The 21,235-nt window shown below is 33.3% G+C and overlaps 1 protein-coding gene across 2 annotated transcripts in view; it reads right to left on the reverse strand.

Moving 5' to 3' along the window:
- Positions 1-21,235, reverse strand: part of LOC137755947 (disintegrin and metalloproteinase domain-containing protein 5-like) — a 148,685-nt gene that overhangs the window by 21,590 nt on the left and 105,860 nt on the right. For both annotated transcript variants that reach the window (XM_068532090.1, XM_068532091.1), the window contains 4 exons: positions 18,134-18,224; positions 17,288-17,507; positions 1,833-1,919; positions 1,044-1,155 (listed from right to left, as the gene is read on the reverse strand). In XM_068532090.1, coding sequence (XP_068388191.1) covers positions 1,044-1,155; positions 1,833-1,919; positions 17,288-17,507; positions 18,134-18,224 — 510 coding nt within the window. The remainder of the gene's footprint in view (positions 1-1,043; positions 1,156-1,832; positions 1,920-17,287; positions 17,508-18,133; positions 18,225-21,235) is intronic.

Consider the following 21,235-nt stretch of genomic DNA (forward strand, 5'->3'; position numbering starts at 1 on the left):
TCGTGCAAAATTTAAATATCTAGTAAAGAATTTTTAAAAAGAGGTAAAATAAACTGCTGTATCAGAGATTACATTATAAAATTTTCTCATTATAAAGTATTGCTGTTTTTGCTCACATATTTTATTTTTTAATTGGTTGTTCTATAAACTACTATTGATCAGCACTGTTTACTAGTTCTATTGCTGTTTCACTTAAATAAAAGCAATTTATGTAACAAAGGTACACAGTACAGAATAATATACAATTTCAAATAAATGCCTATTCTTTCAACATATTTATGTGAAAATAATAATATACGTGTAGTTGCATATTATATGTTAAATGATTATGTTTATTTTTTGGTCTGATACACGGTCTGATACAGCTGTGTTTTAGCTGTCTAAAAAGTTACTCACCCTAGGTATGCCTCCCCCTAGTAGTCAAGCTACACATAAGTCTGCCCAGGAGTTCCTCATTTAATTGCCCCAAAAGAAAAAGTGTTTGTAAAGGTAGACAGACCTCCTCTTCTCCCAGGTTAGTTTAGGTGGGCTCCAATAACCTTCTGGAACCAGGGACTATCCAACTGTTCCCAGTCTCATCCAGGCCTGCTTGATCTCCAAATACTACTCAGGAACCCTAGGGGAGATATCCTAAAGAGAAACTTCTAAAGCTTAGGTTGTAGCCCCTAAAATGTAGGAGAAAGGAGTAGCCTTGAAAGATTCTGGTGGCACTAATATTACAATGACTACTAACACCATTTAAAACTAGGAATATATGAGACAATACAAAGTGAATAATCTAAATTAACTAATCAAATTATATGCACTGGAATTTCTACTTTTAAAATTTCCTACCACTAGGTACACTTTTTGTTAGACAATGTCAATGTTGATATAGAAAGAGGAGTTCAAACTTAACTGTCTTAGAGTCTTTTAAAATCTTACAAGTAAAGTCAAACCGTATTTGTTGACATTAGTTGCTTTGCAATGTGACTTGGAACCTACAACCGTAATTTATTTTCTTACATATTGTCTTTGATTAATAAAATTTTAAAGACACTAACCAACTTTGCCCCTGTGTCCATCATCAATACTTCCAAAATCTCCTGCCATCGGCTTGCAATGAGGAGGAGCAAACCCCATTTTACAATGGCAATTGTTAAAATTGTTGCAGACCTAGAATAATCAGAAAATAGAACAATTTTTATGTACAAAGATGGTTTTCAATAGAGACCAATTAATATTCTACACGTATTCAACAGATAATTTATTCCAGAGAATTTATCCATTCCAGAGAATTTATTTTAAATAGACAAATTCAACAAATTTTCTCTTGACATTTCCCACACTGTAGAAAGTATATCTGGCTTCTGTTGCCAAATAAATTCTTTCAGCTCTCCCCACAGCCAGACCAAAATATTGTCAATCACCAGTAACATGCCTCTAATTATCATTTACTTCCTAGCTTCACAGAACAGCCCAGACACTAAATTAATGAGCAAGACCAGCAAGAAAATCCTAATGACCTTTATTTACCATTTCCTGCCTTCTCTCTGTAAAAATAAGATCATTTTGGTTAAATGGTAACACATAGTGCTTATAGCACATCCAGCCCACATATTTACCAAACGTCTTATACATCCAGAATCATCTTAAATGTTTCTACTTTATCTTCTCTGATAAACAGTTTGGCAAGATTTCTCAAGAAGATAAGATTGAAGTTATAAGTTACAAACTGTTAAATGACACCAAGAAGCATGAAAGTGATCAAAAAAGTTATTCAAATGATTTCTTTAAATCTCCAAACTGTTTATTGAATTGTTCAAAGCATGTTGCTTAATGAAATTACTTACTCCACTTGAATTACAATCTCTGGTAGGATTGCAGCTCTGAAAATTGACATGGTATTTAAGCTCTACACAGTTAAATCTCAGACAATACTGAAACAAAGCAAAAGAAGTAAAAAACAAATTCAGTCAAACCATCAGATTGTGTGCATAGATAATACATAAGAAAAAATTCAAGAAAATTCAAGACTTTGTATTACCAAGAATTGGCATAAAAATCCAAAACATAAAGTAATAATTGTGACTGCATTGAAATAAATGTGAAATAAGCTATATGCTTTCAGATGGTAAAGATATAGTCTTATATAAAAAGTTGAAACTTTTATTTTCTTACCATCTAGCACCCGAAGTCCTCTTAGAAAGAGAAATATCTGGAAAAATAATTTGATTAGACCCTTCAGTTCAATAATTATCTGAGAAGCATTTAAAAAATACCCAGGCCTGGGCTCCTCCTGAGACCATTATATTAAAATCTCTGGGGCCAGGGTCCAGGTGATTATCATGTGCAGTCAGGGTTAAGAAGCATCGAGTGGGAGGCTGAGGTATTAAAATCAATGGTATGAGGAGCAAAGGAAAGTAAGTTACTATTCCATATGGGGAAAAAGATGAGGAGAAAGCAAGGATAACAGGTAATTATATGAGGTAATAGGACAATGAGAGACTCCCATGGGTGAGGTGGCTAAAAGGCCTTCTAAGAAAAGGAATGTTTAATGTGTGAATTACATTGTCCTAATTTATGGCATTAAATTGTGTGACCTTTCCCAATTATGCAAAATTTTTCAGTAAAGTCAATACTTTACAAAAGAGTTTTGTTCTTTGGTGAGTTGTGTCTTTGGATCATAATAACAGGGTATGCAGAAAGAAGAAGACCAGAATTCTGAAACAGAGATTTGAGCCAATATCATTTACATTTCAAGGGGAGAGAGATCTCAGGTCTTATTTGTATCTATATGTTTCCAAATGAGCAAGATGTGACAGATACTTGGATTATTTTCTTGTGCTATTATCAAAGAGCATTATATAAAAATAAATTTGAATTTAGCAAGCAAACCTTGAGACTTTCTCTCAAAAGAAATGTACATTTATTTAATTTTCCAGAGTAGCTCTTGGAATTAATAATTTCTAGGATTAATTAGAACATTAAACGGTTGTTAGATATATTGTTTGCTTATAGGATATTAGAACATTCTAAAAACATTCTAAAATTATAGTATGCTATATTATTAATTGTTAATACTGTTTTCTTGTTCGTATGTATAACATAAATGATAACTATAATGTGTTATATTATAGCAGAATATAATATTGTAATAATAGTATTCAATTTAATTAAAACATTCATCTACCAATCAGAAAAAAATCAGAGTTGATTATAAAAAGTTAAAATCAGTGTAAATTTGGAGGTTCTATTGAAACAATGAATACAATTCAAGAAAGTTGTTGCAAAAACATTCCATAAGAGGAAAAATGCTTGATCCTATAATAACTTACTCATCCCAAATTAGTATTCACATGAGATCTTCAAATGTTAGCTAAAAAATTACTCCCTATAGTGCATGCAAAAGCACTTGATTACATATTGCAGAACATAAAAAATGATCTGTATAAAAATTACTTAAAAGTAATGCTGCTGTTCAAAAGAGGTGTGGAGATCATTAAAAACAAATATTGCTGGAATATTGCTAATACCTGTTAAAAATTGTCCACACTTGTAAATAGAGAAAATTGGAGAACCACATTTCTTTTCAATGTCATTTTTGAACATTCATTAAAGGACCCATCTAAGGTAAACCTAAAGATTATTTAATTATTTAAGGGAATGTACTTTGTATAACTTGCTAGTCAGTACTGATAAGAGAATAGATTTTGTGAACTTACATGTTAACATAGTTTTTGTCTGGCCGATATGTAAATGAGTTTTGTCTGATTGAAACGATAACCCAAAATTATGGTTTTATTGCTCTATAGGACATTAGCAGATTTTACTTCAAACCTAACAATTGTATTTCAACGTTCTTTTACCTAATGCCTCTAAAGTAGGGTGATTCCCAAGTGGCATCAAAAATTTAACTTGGCTGATTCTCCATTTCTCTGAGTTTTTTTCTTCTCATTTTGGTTTTTTGTTGCTTTGTTTTTGTTTCTGATTCTTGACCAAGTCAGTAAGTCTGCCCATGATGTATATATATTTGTGAGTGCTTGTATATATGCATATACACATGTGTATACACATACAATTTTGCTTAGCTTATATATTACAGAATGGTTATACCTTTGGGTTGTATTAATTAACTTGTTTGTTTTTGTCACTTTAAAAAGAAAATGAGTGTGACTGTAAGGGACTGTTTTAGGTGTGTATGAGTTTTTAGGCTGCTAACTAGCTTCTGTATGAGAGGCAGAAATAAATTATCTACCTCTCACATCTTTCTGAAATATAACTTAATTGGGTTAAAAATTATAATTACTACAATTAGGACATACCAGTAGCAATAATGGCAGAAGACAATTATGTCTCAGGATAATAGGATGTGTAATTGCTTCTCAAAAGACAAAATTGTTTTATCCTAATGCTATATCTGGTAGTTTCAGGACATGAAAGAGGACAGTGAAAGTCAAGGCTTGAATGAATATGGAAAATTATACACATTTTGTGCAAAGTAACCTTGGTTTTGTTGATAATACCTATGCACAAGAAAATAATGAGTCTGAAAAAAATTTAGCAACAATTGTTCAATTTTGGTGGGGTCATTCATAAGATAATTTAAAAAATATGCTTGTGAATACCATAGAGCCTCATACTATATTGATGCAAAATTAGAATTTGGGTTTTTAAAAATTGTATACATGGAAATTGCTTGTGAAGTATTTAATTTGCTCTTAACAGTGGTAGTACAAGGTTTTTGTTTACTTTCTATAAATTTACCTGGATGGCAGAGATTCAATATTTCACCAGAATAATTTTCTGTGCTTTGTATTATGTAAATGGTTATTTTTAAAAACCTCCCCATTTTTTGAAAGAGCTGAAGTTTCCTATAATTTTACTACTTTTTCCTATATTATGTAAGCTCTTGCACTGTCAACTTTGATTAACAGGGAATTAAGCAATTTTTACTAGATACCAATAATCCTTTTTAATTAAGTAACCATACCACCTTGGACAAGTCTGGTGATTTTACCTTACCAAGGTCAGAGTCTAAAGTCAAAAATATGTTTTTTCTTCGTGATTTTATTAATACCTAAACTATCTTTGAGATTTCTGAGATTGCCATCAGAAAATAACAGATTTGTTCTCTTATCTCATAAATATAAGAATGCTAGAAATAATTACAATTTGTTTGGTATTCTCCATTATTTATTTATTTTTGTAAGATATTAATTTTTTATGAAAACTCATCATATTGTAATGGCTTTTTACAAAATAAGAGAAACTATTGTTTCTAACTGCAGTTGGGAAGAATTTTACAATATCTTTCTTTTTTTAATCCATTTTTAAATTTAAGTAGTTAATTTACAATGTTGTGTTAGTTTCAGGTGTACAGCAAAGTGATTCAGATATATATATATGTTTTCTTTTTCACATTCTTTTCCATTATAGGTTGTTACAAGACCTTGAATATAGTTCCCTGTGCTATACAGTAGGTCCTTGTTGTGTACCTAGTTTATACATAGTAGTGTGTATACTGTAATCCCAAACTCCTAATTTATGATATTCTCCATTATTTCCTAATAGATAGCAATGCAAGAGTTGCATAGGAAGAACTGTCAAAGAAATTCAGCCAGCCTTCCCTAGGTTAATTTTAAATGTTATTAATATAAGCATAACTAACATTCTCAGCATAAATGTTTCATATATTGTACATGTTACAAGAATAGACTGAATGCTTGTAGAAAATCAAGTCCACTTCTCTTCATAATATTTTCTTATCCTCAAGAGAAACTTTGATCAAACTCTTAATAAATAGTTATTATCACACCCCTGTCTGCAAAATAAGAGATTTTGCTTTTCTCCATTCTCATACTATTGATGACTCTAATAAATGAATCATTCAAGTTTTTCAGGCTTTTGATCAACTGGTAGTTTGTGCTTTTCTCTAATGTTTACCTAAAGTTTCTGCTTTCAGGAACAGGATAGAAACTAGGTCTTCACTGACATGTAGAAAGGATCATAACAGGTATTCTAAACTATTTGAATTCAAGAATTAGACTCACAGGTACAGGATATAGTGCTTAAGCTGATACTGAGTAGACAATTTCAGAACACACCATATGGCTGAATCAGGCTTTATTGGAATCCTTTATATCCAGGAACATAATGCCATATGAAAGCAAACTGCTAACTCAAGATCCAGGGGAATAAGAATCAATTATACAGGGTTAAATTAAATAATGAGAAAAATTAACTGTGGTTATACATTTCTGATGATATAACAGAAAGCCCTTTTTCTTTCTTCTTGATGCATTTCTAATCCTCAGTTTATTATCTATGCTTTTATAAACTGAAATGAAACATTTTAAAACTAGGAACTGGTTCTCACTAGTGCCCTCAAATTCAGAAACAATACATTTACTGTTCCTTCACTTTTTATGGCAATGCAATTATTTATAGGCTCAATAATGGTCCACCATTACCCTCCTACCATAAATAACTAGAAAACTAGACAAATTATAGAAAACAACTATTTTTACACATTGGACTACAGGCAGAACAAGACTATGATCTCTGAGAAAAAAATAAAAAACAAATGAGGTGAGCCCTCCTATTTTCCGGGCTCTTTGCTTGGAGGCAATTTCCTGACTAAGGTGTAGTGAGGAGGAACCCAAACACAGTCGGGAAATCTTGTTGAGTAAAGGAGATGGAGATTCAAGTATGTGAAGGTTAGGAGGCTGTGGAACCTAGAATTTGCTGGGAAGACTATTCTAAAGGAGGGAACTACAAATGAAGGAGCTCTATAAACCTACATAGGAACTGCCTTTTGTCTTTGGCTGAATACAATCTGCACCTGCACAGGGCTAACATCCATAAGACTGAACAAGAACTACTTCCAGAGAAAAAAAATTAGCAAGGAACTATAAGATGAATAGTTCCTGAAATCACACAACCTGGAAATCATACAAGGTCCTATCAGCCTGAATGTACAGGCCATGTTGAATGCACAGAATATTCAATAGAGACCATAGAAGGGTCACAACTCAGAACTGGGGCAAATTTAGCCTAAAGTAAAATTTAGACCCTAAAAAATTTACTCTATGCCTTCAAAGAACTTAACAACAAGTCTTGAAAGGTTTATAATGATCTGCAAGTTCTACCCAGTAAAGAATTGAACGTAATGATCAAAGAACTCAGGAGAAGATTGGAAGAAAAAAGTGAAAAGTTAGAAGTTTCTAAAAAAGAGTTAGAAAATATAAGGAACAACCAAACAGAGATGAAGAATATAATAACTGAAATAGAAAACACACTAGAAGAAATCAATTATAGACTAATTGATACAGAGGAATGGATCAGTGAGCTGGAAGACAGAGTAGTGGAAATCACTGATGCTGAACAGAAAAAGAAAAAAGAATAAGAGGAAATGAGGAGAGTTTAAGAGACCTCGGGTACAATATTCTGTGCACTAATATTCATTTTATAGAGATCTCGGAAGGAGAAGAGAGAGGGAAAGGGACTGAAAACATATTTAAAAACGTAATAGTTGAAAAAAATCCCTAACCTGTAAAAGGAAGCAGACATCCAAGCACAGGAAGCAGAGAAAGTTCCAAATAGGATCAACCCAAAGAGGACTACACCAAGACACACTGTAGTGAAAATGGCAAAAATTAAAGACAAAGAGAGAATATTAAAAGCAAAAAGGGGAAAGCAACAAATTACATACATGAGAACTCCCATAAGGCTATTAGCTGACTTTTCAGCAGAAACTTTGCAGGTCAGAAGTGGGTGGCACAATATTTTTAAAGTGATGAAAGGAAAAAAAACGACAACCAACAATACTCTAGCTGGCAAGGATTTCATTCAGATTTGATGGCAAGATCAACAGTTTTACAGGCAAGCAAAAGCTAAAAGAGTTCAACACCAGCAAGCCACCTTTACAAAAAATGTTAAAGGGACTTCTCTAAGTGAAAAAGAAAAGGCCACAACTAGAAACGTGAAAATTACAAAACAAAAAATCTCACTGGTTAATGAAAATATATAGTAATGGTAGTAAATCAATCACATATTTATCTACATGGAAGGTTAAAAGACAAAAATAGTAAAGTCACTTATATCCACAATGAATAGTAAAGGGATATGCAAAACAAAAATATGTGAAATATGATGTCAAAATGTGGGGGAAGGGGAGTAAAATGCAGGATTGTTAAAATGTGGTTGAACTTCAGAAATCAGCAATTTAAAATTATATATATATATAGTTTTATATAAACTACATGTTAACCACAAACCAAAAGTCTATAATAGATACACACACACAAAAAAAGATAATGAGTGTGCAAACGTAACATTAACTATAGTCATTAAATCAGAAGGTAAGAGAGCAAAAAGAGAAAGTAACAAAAACGAGAAGTACAAAAACCCCAAAACAAATAATAAAATAGCAATAAGTACATGACTATCAATAATTACTTTAAAGGAAAGTGGACTAAATGTTCCAATTAAAAGACATAGAGTAGCTAAATGAATACAGAAACAAGATCATATACGTGCTGCCTACAAGGGACTCACTTCAGAGCTAAAGACACACACGGACTGACTGTGAGGGAATAAAAAAGGGTATTCCATACAAATGGAAACAAAAAGAAAGCCAGGATAGCAATAATTATATCAGACAAAATAGACTTTAAAATAAAGACTGTTACAAGAAACAGAGATGATAATATAAATGATGACAATGATAAAGGGATTAGCACAAGAAGAAGATATGAAAACCTTTAAATATGCATGCACCCAACATAGAAGCAATTAAACACATAAAGCAAATATTAACAGACATAAAGGGAGAAATTGACAGTAACACAATAATAGTGGGGGACTTTAACTCCCCACTTACAAAAATGAACAGATCATACTGACAGAAAATCAGTAAGGAAACACTGGCCTTAAATAACACATTAAACCAAAGAGACTTCATAGATATATATAGAACATTCCATCTAAAGCAGTAGAATACACATTCTTTTCAACTGCACAGGGAACATTCTCCAGGAAAGATCACATGCTAGGCCACAAAACAAGTCCAGGTAAATTTAGTTGAAATCATATAAAACATCTTTTCTGACCACAAGGTGATTGAGACTAGAAATTAACTATGAGGAAAAAAAAAAAAGTGGAGCCTGAATAATATGCTACACAACAAAAATGGATCACTGAAGAAATCAAAGAAGAAATTTTAAATGCCTGGAGACAATGAAAATTAAAACACTATAATTGAAAATCCATGGGATGCAGCAAAGGTAGTTCTAAGAAGGAAGATTATAATGATACAAGCATACCTCAGGAGACAAGAAAAATCTCAAACAACTTAAACTTACTTAACAACTTAACAACTTAACTTAAACAAGTTAAACTCCTTTAGTTACTTAAAGGAACTAGAAAAAGAAGAACAAACAAAATCCAAAGTTATTAGAAGGAGTGAAATCATAAAGATCAGAGCTGAAATAACTAAAATAAGGACAAAAAAAAAAAAAAAACACAATAGAAGAGACCAATGAAACAATAGCTGGTTCCTTGAAAAAGAAACAAAATTAATAAACCTTTAGCCAGACCCATCAAGAAAAAGAAGAGAGAGGGCCCAAATCAATAATACCAGAAATGGAAAAAAAAGTTACAACTAATACAACAGAAATAACAAAGGATCATAAAAGATATTTCAAAAATTATATGACAATGAAATGGACAAAGTCCTAGAAATGTACAATTTCCCAAGACTGAGTAAGGGGTAAAAACAAAATCTGAACAGACCAATTACCAGTATGAAACAGAATCAGTAATTTAAAAACACTCCTAACAAACAAAAGTCCAGGACTAGATGGATTCACAGTAAAATTCTAACAAACATTTGGAAGAGAGTTAACAGCTATTCTTCTCAAATTATTCTAAGAAATTGCAGAGAAAGAAATGTATCCAAAATCATTCTAAGAGGCCAGTATCACCCTGATACCAAAACCAGACCAAGATATCACACATGAAAAAGAAAATTACAAGGAAATATCACTGACAAACATAGATGCAAAAATCCTCAATTAAATATTAGCAAACCAAATCCAACAATATATGAAAAGGATCATACACCATGATGCAGTGGGAATGTATTCCAGAGATACAAAAATGGTTCAGTACCCACAATTCAATCAATGTGATACACATATTAACAAATTTAAGAGTAAAAATTATATGATTATCTCAATACATGCAGAAAAATCTATTGACAAAATTCAATGTCACTTATAATACAAACTCTCAACAAAGTGAGAATAGAAGGAATATACCTCAATGTAATAAGGAACATACATGTTAATTCCATAGCTAACATCATACTCAATGGTGAAAAGCTCAAAGCATTTCCTCTAAGATAAGGAACAAGACAAGAATGCCCCCTCTCACCACTTTTATTCACCATAGTATTGTAAGTCCTAGCCAGAACAATCAGACAAGAAAAAAATAAAAGAATTCCAAATTGAAAAGGAAGAAATAAAACTGTCACTGTTTGCAGATGACATGATATTATGTATAGGAAATCCTAGAAATACCGCAAAAACTACTAAAGCTAATTCAGTAAAGATGCATGATACAAAACTAATATACAGAACTCTGCTCCAGTTCTATACACTATCAGAGAAATTTTTTTCAAAATTCCAATTTCAGTTGCATCAAAATAATACAATACCTAGGAATAAATCTAACCAAGGAGGTAAAAGACCAGTATTTAGAAAACTGTAAGACACTGATGAAAGTAACTGAAGACAATACAAACAGATGGAAAGATGTACTGTGTTCATAGATTGGAAGAATATTGTTAAAACGTCCATACTACCTAAAGCAATCTACAGATTAAATGCAATCCCTATCAAGATACCCATGACATATTTTCACTGAAATAGAACAAATAATTCTAAAATTTATATGGAACCACAAAAGACCCCAAATAGCCAAAACAATCTTGAGAAAAAGAACAAAGCAGGATGTATAACTCTCCCTGATTTCACACTATATCACAAAGTGACAGTAATCAAAACAATATGGTACTGGCATAAAAAAAGACACACAGATCAATGGACCCATACAGAGAGCCCAGAAGTAAACCAACACACTTATGGTGAATTAATCTATCACAAAGGAAGCAAGAATAGACAATGGTAAAAAGGCATCAATAAGTGATGCTGGGAAAACTGGACAGCTACATGTAAAATAATTAATTTAGAACATTTTCTCACCCCATAGACAAAAAATAAACTGAAAATGGATAAAATACCTAAATGTAAGACTGGAAACCATAAAACTTCTTGAAGAAAACATAAAAGAATGCTCTTTGTCATAAATTGTAGCAATAATTTTTTTTGGTCTGTAACCTAAGGCAAAGGAAACAAAAGCAAAAATAAACAAACAGGACCTAATTAAACTCAAAAGCTTTTGCACAGCAAGGAAACCATTGACAAAATGAAGAAAACCTACTGAATGGGAGAAAATATTTACAAATGATATGACCAACAAGGGGTTAATATGCAAAATATATAAACAGCTCATACAACTCAATATCAAAACCCCAAACTACTCAATTAAAAAATGAACAGAAGACCTGAATAGACATTTTTCCCAGGAAGACATACAGAAGGCAAACAGGCACATAAAAAGATGCTGAAAATTCATAATCATCAGTTGTAACTTGTCCTTTTTCAATTTTAATTTTATTGACTTGAGTCCTCTGCTTTTTTTTCTTGATGAGTCTGGCTAAAGGTTTATCAATTTTGTTTAACTTCTCAAAGAACCAACTTGTAGTTTCATTGATCTTAGCTATTTTCTTCTTTGTCTCTATTTCATTTATTTCTGCTCTGATCTTTATGATTTCTTTCCTTCTACTAACTTTGGGTTTTGTTTGTTCTTCTTTCTCTAATTCCTTTAGGTGTAAGGTTAGATTGTTTATTTGAGATTTTTCTTGTTTCTTGAGGTAGGTTTGTATTGCTATAAACTTCCCTCTTAGAACTGCTTTTGCTGCATCCCATAGGTTTTGGATCATCATATTTTCATTGTAATTTGTCTCTAGGTATTTTTTGATTTCCTCTTTGATTTCTTCAGTGATCTCTTGGTTATTTAGTAGCATATTGTTTAGCCTCCATGTGTTTGTATTTTTTACAGTTTTTTTTCCTGTAATTAATATCTAGTCTCATAGCATTGTGGTTGGAAAAGATGCTTGATATGATTTCGATTTTCTTAAATTTACTGAAGTTTGCTTTGTGACCCAAGGTATGGTCTATCCTGGAGAATGTTCCATGAGCACTTGAGAAGAAAGTGTATTCTGTTGCTTTCCAATGGAATGTCCTATAAATATCAATTAAGCCCTTTGGTCTATGCATCATTTAAGGCCTGTGTCTTTATTGGTTTTCTGTCTGGATGATCTGTCCATTGATGAAAGTGGGGTGTTAAAATCCCCCACTATCATTGTATTATTGTCAATTTCTCCTTTTATGGCTGTTAGCATTTGCCTTATATATTGAGGTGCTCCTATGTTGGCTGCATATATATTTACAATTGTTATATCTTCTTCTTGGATTTATCCCTTGATCATTATGTACTGTCCCTGCTTTGCCTCTTGTAACATTCTGTATTTTAAAATCTATTTCGTCTGGTATGAATACTGCTACACCAGCTTTCTTTTGATTTCCATTTCCATGGATTATCTTTTTCCATCCCCTCACTTTCAGTCTGTATGTGTCCTTAGATCTGAAGTGGGTCTCTTGTAGACAGCATATATATAGGTCTTGTTTTTATATCTATTCAGCCATTCTAGGTCTTTTGGTTGGAGTATTTAATACATTTACATTTAAGGTAATTATTGATATGTATATTTTTATTGCCATTTTTTAACTATTTTGGATTTTCTTGGGGGGCCTTTTTTCTCCCTTTGTCTTTTGCTCTCATGTTGTGATTTGATGTCTATCTTTAGTGATGTGCTTAGATTGCTTTTTCTTTTTTGTCTGTGTATCTATTGTAGATTTTTGTTGTGTGGTTCCCATGAGGTTTCGATATAGCAGTCTATATGTATACCAGACTGTTTCAAGTTGTTGATCTCTCAGTTTCAAATGCATTTCCAATATCCTGTATTTGTACTCTCCTCTTCTCACAATTGCTTGTTTTGATATCATATTTGTGTGTGGATGAATTCCTACCTTTACTTTACGTTTGCCTTTAATGGTGAGCTTTTCCATTCATAATATTCTCTTTTCTTGTTGTGGTCTTTTCTTTTCTGCCTAGAGAACGTCCTTTAGGATTTTTTGTAATGCTGGTTTGGTGGTGCTGAATTCTCTTAGCTTTTGCTTATCTGGAAAGCTTTTGATTTTTCCATCAAATCTGAATGACAGCCTTGTTGGGTAGTGTATTCTTGGTTGTAGGCTTTTCCCTTTCATCATTTAAAATATGCAGAGCCATTCCCTTCTGGCCTGCAGAGTTTCTGCTGAAAAATCAGCTGATAGCCTTATCAGGGTTCCCTTGTGTGTTATTTGTTGATTTTCCCTTGTGGCTTTTAATATTTTTTCTTGTCTTTAATTTTTATTTGTTTCATTAATATGTGTCTCAGTGTGTTAATCCTTGGGTTTCTCTTGTATGGGAGTCTCTGCATTTCCTGGACTTGAGTGACTGTTTCCTTCCTCATGTTAGAGAATTTTTGGCTATAATCTCTTCAAAAATATTCTCAGGCCCTTTCTCTCTCTCCTCTCCTCCTGGGACCCCTTTAATGCAAACGTTGGTGCATTTAATGTTGTGTCAGAGGTCTCTTAGACTGCCCTCATTTCTTTTCATTCTTTTTTCTTTATTCTGTCTTGAGGCAGTGATTTCTACCATTCTGTCTTCCAGCTCACTTATTCGTTTTTCTGCCTCAGTTACTCTGCTATTGATTCCTTCTAGTGTATTTTTCATTTCACTTATTGTATTGTTCATGTCAATTATTGTATTGTTCATCTGTTCTTTAAATCTTCTAGCTCTTTGTTAAACATCTCTTGTAATTTCTTGGTCTGCCCCTCCATTCTTTTTCTGAGATCCTGGATCATCTTTACTATCATTACTCTGAATTCTTTTTCAGGTAGTTTGTCTATCTCCACTTCATTTAGTTGTTCTTGTGGGGTTTTATCTTGCTCCTTTGTCTGGAACATTTTTCTCTGCTGTCTCCTTTAGTCTAGAAATACACCCACACACCTATGGTCAATTAATCTATGACAAATGAGGCAAGAATATACAATGGAAAAAAGACAGTCTTTTCAATTAGTGGTGTTGGTAAAATTGGACAGCTACATGTAAAAGAATGAAATTAGAACATTCTTTAACATCATACACAAAAATAAACTCAAAATGGATTAAAGTCCTAAATATAAGACCAGATACTATAAAACTCTTAGAGGAAAACATAGGCAGAACACTCTTTGACATAAATCAGAGCAAAATATTTTTTGAGCCCTCACCTAGAGTAATGGAAATAAAAACAAAAATAAACAAATGGGACCTAATTAAACTTAAATCCTTGTGCACTGCAAAGGAAACCATAAACAAAATGAAAAGACAACCCACAGAATGGGAGAAAATATTTACAAACAAAGCTACCAACGAGGGATTAATCTCCAAAATATACAAACACCTCATGCAGCTCTATGTCAAAAAAGCAAACAACCCAATAAAAAATGGACAGAAGATCTAAATAGACATTTCTCCAAAGAAAACATACAGATGGCCAAAAAGCACATGAAAAGATGCTCAACATCACTAATTATCAGAGAAATGCAAATCAAAACTACAAAAGGTATCACCTCACACCGGTCAGAATGGCCATCAACAAAAAGTCTACAAACAATAAATTCTGGAGATGGTGTGGAGAAAAGGGAACCCTCCTACACTGTTGGTGGGAACGTAAATTGGTACAACCACTGTGGAGAACAGTATGCAGGTTACTTTAAAAATGAAAAGTAGAACTACCATATGATCTAGCAATCCCATTCCTGGGCATATATCCAGAGAAAACCATAATCCGAAAGGATACATGTACCCCAATGTTCATTGCAGCACTATTTACAATAGCCAAGATTTGGATGCAACCTAAATGTCCATCTAGAGAAAAATGGATAAAGAAGATGTAGTACATATATACAATGGACTATTACTCAGCCATAAAAAGGAATGAAACAATGCCATCTGCAGCAACATGGATGGACCTAGAGAATTTTCATATTAAGTGAACTAAGTCAGACAGAGAAAGATAACTGTCATATGATATCACTCACATGTCTAATCTAACTTAAAATGAAACAAATTCTTATTTACAAAACAGAAACAGACTTACAGGTATCAAAACCAAAGTTATGGTTACCAAAGGGGAAACATGGGGGGGAGGGATAAGTCAGGAGCTTGGGATGAATATACATACACTACTATATATAAGACAGAAAACCAGCAAGGATCTGCAGTGTAGCACAGGGAACTCTACTCAATATTCTGGGAAAACCTATACAAGAAAAGAATCTAAGAAAAAAATGAGTATATGTACATGTATAACTGAATCAATTTGCTGTACACCTGAAATTAACACAACATTGTAAATCAACTATACTCCAATAAAATTAAAATTAAAAAATAAATGTAAAAAATTGTTAATGATCAGAGAAATGCAAATCAAAACCACAATGAGATTATCACCTCACACCTATCAAATATTTATCATCAAAAGTCTACAAATAATAAATGCTGGAGAGGGTGTGGAGAAAAGGAAACCATAGTGCACTGTAGGTGGGAATGTATTTTGCTATAGCCACTGTGGAAAACAGTATGGCGGTTCTTCAAAAAACTAAAAATAGAATTACCATGTGATCCATCAATTCCATACCTAAATATATATCCAAAGAAAATGAAAACACTAATTCAAAAAGATATATGCACCCCAATGTTCATAGCAGCATTATTTATAATAGCCAATATATGGAAGTAACCTAAGTGTCCATCAACAGATGAATGGATAAAGAAGATGTGGTATATATATACAATAGAGTATTACTCAGTCATAAATACAAATGAAATTTTGCCTTTTGTGACAACATGGATGGACCTTGAGGGTATTACGCTTAATGAAATAAGTCAGAAAGAGAAAGACAAATACTATATATTATCACATATATAGAATCTAAAATATGAAATGAGTGAACATAACAAAACAGAAACAGGTATAGAAAACAAACCAGTGGTTACCAGTGGGGATAGGGAAGTGGGGAGGGGAAAGAGAGGCACAGGTGATTAAGAATATATATAAAATAAATAAACTACAAGTATATATTGTACAGCAAAGGGACTATAACCAATATTTTATAATAACTTTAGAGTACAATCTATAAAAATGTTGAATCACTCTGTTGCATACCTGAAACTTTTATAATATCATAAATCAACTATACCTCAATAAAAAACGTATGTAGATCCCAAGCCCTCAATAAGATGGAGCATAATTTCCTACTTTTTAAGTCTGGTATATACATAGTGACTTTCTTCAATAAAGTGCAATATGGAAAGAGGGGAAAAAGAATAATTTTACAGTGAGAAATCTGGAAACATTACCTCAGCCAGGTAATCAAGGTTAACGTCAACATGCACATATATTTGATATGAGGAAAGGGTACTTTACCTGTGCATTTTCCTCCCAAGAACACATAAACCCAATCTAATCACAAGAAAAACATTACACAAATCCAAATTGAGGGACATTCTACAGAATATCAACCAGTTCTACTCCGAAGTGTCAAGGCCATCAAAAACAAGGAAATTTTGAGAAATTGTCAAGAGGAGCTTAAGGACACACATTTAATAAATGTCCTGTGGTATTCTGAGTGGAATCCTGCAAAACGACACTAGGTAAAAGCCAAGGAAATCTGAATGAAGCATGGAATTCAGCTAAAAATAATGTATCAACATTGCTTCACTGATTATAGCAAATGTACCATACTGTTGTTAGATGTTAATAATAGGGGTGTTGCTTAGGGGTGGGGTGTTCAATATGGGCAACAGGGAAATCTGGGGGGCAATAGCATGGTCTAAAACTGAATGTGGTGACGGTTGTGCAACTCTATAAATTAATCAAAAGCAATGAATTGTACACTTACCATGGGTGAATTTTATGGCAAATGATACCTCAATAAGGCTGTTTTAAAATGCATTGGTTGGTATATTGGCAAAATGAGTATAAGCATAAAAAATAATTTTTAAAACACTTAAAATTTTTAGTTATAATTACCATTTCAGGACCACACATAGTGCCATCTTCTACAAATGTTTGATCTCTGTCTTCAGGTTTTTCAACTGTGGTCAGTGTATCTCTAGGTGTCTTCTCTGTGTTTAGAAATGTTGATGTACACATGTCATCTCGTACATGTGTATAAATCACAGATAAATTTGTGCGTGTTACTAAAGCTTTGTGAGGCCAGGTACAAACTAATTTTCCACATAACATATTGCTAGAAGCATAACGAAGAAGAAAAGTTTCTTATTATTTACAGAAATAATGTAGATTGCTGATATAGCTAAATTTAAAGTATTTTACTAACTTAAATCCATATTTCAAAAATTTTCTCTAAGTAAATTTTTTTGAGCACACTGACTCAGGTATGATGTGGCTCTTTTTGTTTTGTCCAGAAATGTAGCAAGGGAAAAATTAATCATTTTTGCAATCTGACAGCCATGATCTGTTCTATACTAGCGTCTGAAATTTGAGCAAATGATCATTGGTCTTTGATTTTTTTCATTAGTACAATGGGATAAATAATTCTAACTACAAATATTTGATGTATATAAATATATATTTATAATATATAGCATAAATATATAATGAATATAAAGGACCTAACACAATGCCTACCTCATCCCATCAATAAACACAGGTGATTTTTATGGTCATTATTCTAACATTATAGGTACTGAACACATGTTGTTTGTAGGAAATAGGTAATATTGTTCAGCTCAGATCATGAAACAGAGAAAACTTGTTACAAAATGGCATCTTAGCTTGTACATAATATGTTCCAGAATCTTAGCAATATACAACCTACATTCCAAACAAAATTATAATTTTCTAAATACATACGGGTAATTACAATAGTTTCGGCCACAGTTTCCAAATTTATCTCCTCTTGAATTTATTTCATCAAAACAGGCAAATGGAGCACCTCTAGATGCTAAAAGAAAAAAAGAAACTTAAGTAAGTAAATTACAACACACAATTCCAATCATCATGATAGAAACAACAGACTCAGTCTGGAAATTATAATGTTATCCCTAGGAAGATTTATAATTACCTCACATTAAAAAGTTGCTGGGGATAGATCAAGATTAATTACACAAAGAGCAGCATTACTCAAATGGCTATGTACTATTAGAAAAATAAGCAGTCATTGCCTCTCTATTCCTCTAACTGGAATAATGTTCTGCCTTAGTTACCTACTGAATGTGAAAATAAAGTTTGCTCTTACTACAAAAAAAGAGGAAAGAGATGGGATTTATAATGCAATACTGATAAGAAGCCCAAGAGCATTTGATTTAACTCTTCCTATTCCATACTAGAGTCCTCAGCTGTGTTCCCTAGCATCCTAACAATCACTAAACAAGAATTATTGAATTTTAAAATTAGGAAGGATGTGAATGTTCATCTACTTTGGCCATTTAAAATAGTTATATCTAATTTTAAGATCATGAAAAATTAAAAGGTATTTAAAGCTGCCCCATCACTTTGACTTGATGATTTAGAGGTGGGTAGTGTTGTTCATTTTAATCACATGTAATAAGAACTGAGATCTTTTGTTGTCACTACTTTTAATTGACAAGGGAATTCTCCTTAGCAATTTCACAGATTTTTATAGTTGGAGAACATGATCTATAAACTTCACTCTCTCTCCAGAAAGACACAATCCGTACATATACAATATGCTACAAAACAGGCCAAAACAGATTTGTGAGAAGAATCCACCATAATTAGCAATTCTCTTTTGAAAACACCAGCTCCTCAACTCACCACTGATTGATTTGCTGCAGTCAAAATACTGATTTGATTAAATTTAATTTAAGCTTCCCAACTCCCCCAGATTCTATACAGGGCCAACATTAAGATGATGCAAAATTTATGGTGACCCTTTCTTCAAATGTGCAGACACCTATGCAGGTCTACAGGGATCATGAAAAATATGACACAACCAAAAGAACACAATAAACCTCCAGAAAATGGCCCCAAAGAAGTAAAAGTCCAGGAAATGTCTGACAGTTAATTCAAAATAATTGTTCTAAAGATGCTCAGAAAACTACAAAAGAAAACAGGTAAACAATTTAATGATACAGAGAAAATAATACAAGGATGAATTAAGAGGTTCAGTAAAGAGGTAGAAAACATTTAAAAAAAACAAATTTTGGAGATGAATAAATACAATGACTAACTGAAGAATTCAATAGAGCTTCACTAGCAGACTTGAACAAGTAAAAGAGAGAATAAATGACCTAGGAGACAGATCAATTAAAATGACCCAGGAATGTGGATCAAGATGGCAGAGTAGGAGGACCCTGAGCTCACCTCCCTCATGAACATATCAAAATTACAACTACTTATAGTGTTACTCTCACTGACAGTGACCTGAAGACTAGCAGAATGACTCTTCTAAAACCAAGGCTGTAAAGAAAGAACCACATGGAGTCTAGCAGGAGGGGAAGAGAAGTGAGCTAGTAGGGTCCCAGACCACTACTAGGTGACCCAGAAAAGGAGGGGGAAATCACAGCCTCAGGGATCCTCCCTGGGTAACAATGGGTTTGAGTCACATATTAAGCATCCCAGCCCTGGGGTGTGACACGTGGGAGAAAAGCTCCCTTACTTGGTTTGATAAGCAGTGGGACTTCCAGAGAGCTGTAGGAAAATGAGACTCTACTCTTTCAATTTTTTATTTTTTTTATTGGGGTATAGCTGCTGGGAGACTTTACTCTTAAAGAGTGATACACAGACTGGCTTACTCCCAGTTCCAGCACAGAAGCAGCATATTGAAAACACATTTGGGAAAGAATGGATCCGAGCACAGTAGTGTGGCTCCAGCCCCTCTGGCACAGACCAAGCCACTAACCAAGATGCAAACACTGGAGAAAAAATGGAACCGGCTCAGAAGTGCACCCCCAAGCCCTTGTTCGCAACCAAGGTGGAGGCTGCCATTACAACTGAGAGAAACCCAACGCCCTCAGGGCTCCTGCTCCAGCTCCTTAGGCCTCAGCCATACCCTCAATAGCGTGGAAACTACCACTGAGCCTAGAAGTCCCAGCTCCCACCTGGCTCAGTGGGGAAGATGTGGCCCATGCTCACTTTAGTTCCAGCTCTCCCACCAAAGCCACTGGGCACACGTGGACTTGCACAGTGACAATCCCAGACAAGGACATGCCTTCAAGACTGGGATAGGTAACTGTTTCACCTAATTTCATAGAGACAAACAGAAAAAGTTAAACAAAATGAGAAATGGGAATATGTTAAAAAAAAAAAAAAAGATAAACGCCCTGAAAAATCCTAATGAAATGGTGACAAATAATTTACCTGATAAAGAGTTCAAAGCAATAGTAATAAGAATGCTAACTGAACTTGAGAAAGAATAGACAAACACAATGAGCACTTCAGTGAAGAACTAGAAAATATTTTTTTAAAAGAACCAGTAATTAAAAAGAAAAAAAAAAGACCAGTCAGAGCTGAAGAATACAAGAGTGAAATAAAAAATACACTAGAAGGACATAACAGCAGATTAGATGATACAGAAGAACACTGAAATAACCTGGAAGACAGGATAGTGGAATACACCCAATCAGAAAAGCAAAAAGAAAAACAATTTTTTAAAAATTGACACAATCAAGTATATTAACATTTGCATTGTAGGGGATTCACAAGGAGAAGAGAGAGAGAAAGAGGTAGAAAATATGTCTGATGAAATTATGGCTGAAAACTTCCCAATTGTAAAGAAGGAAACAGACATTAAGGTACAGGAATCCACAGACTCCTAAACAAGATGAACTCAAAGAGACGCACATCAAGATACATCACAATTAAAATGGCAAGAGTTAAATATAAAGAGAGAATTTTAAAGGCAATAGGAGAAAAACAAAGTCACATCCAAGGGAACCCCTTAAAGGCTACAAGCTGATTTTCTCCAGAAAGTTTGAAGGGCAGAAGGAATCG

This window comes from Eschrichtius robustus, chromosome 21 (assembly GCF_028021215.1).
Source record: "Eschrichtius robustus isolate mEscRob2 chromosome 21, mEscRob2.pri, whole genome shotgun sequence".
NCBI classification, from domain to species: domain Eukaryota; kingdom Metazoa; phylum Chordata; class Mammalia; order Artiodactyla; family Eschrichtiidae; genus Eschrichtius; species Eschrichtius robustus.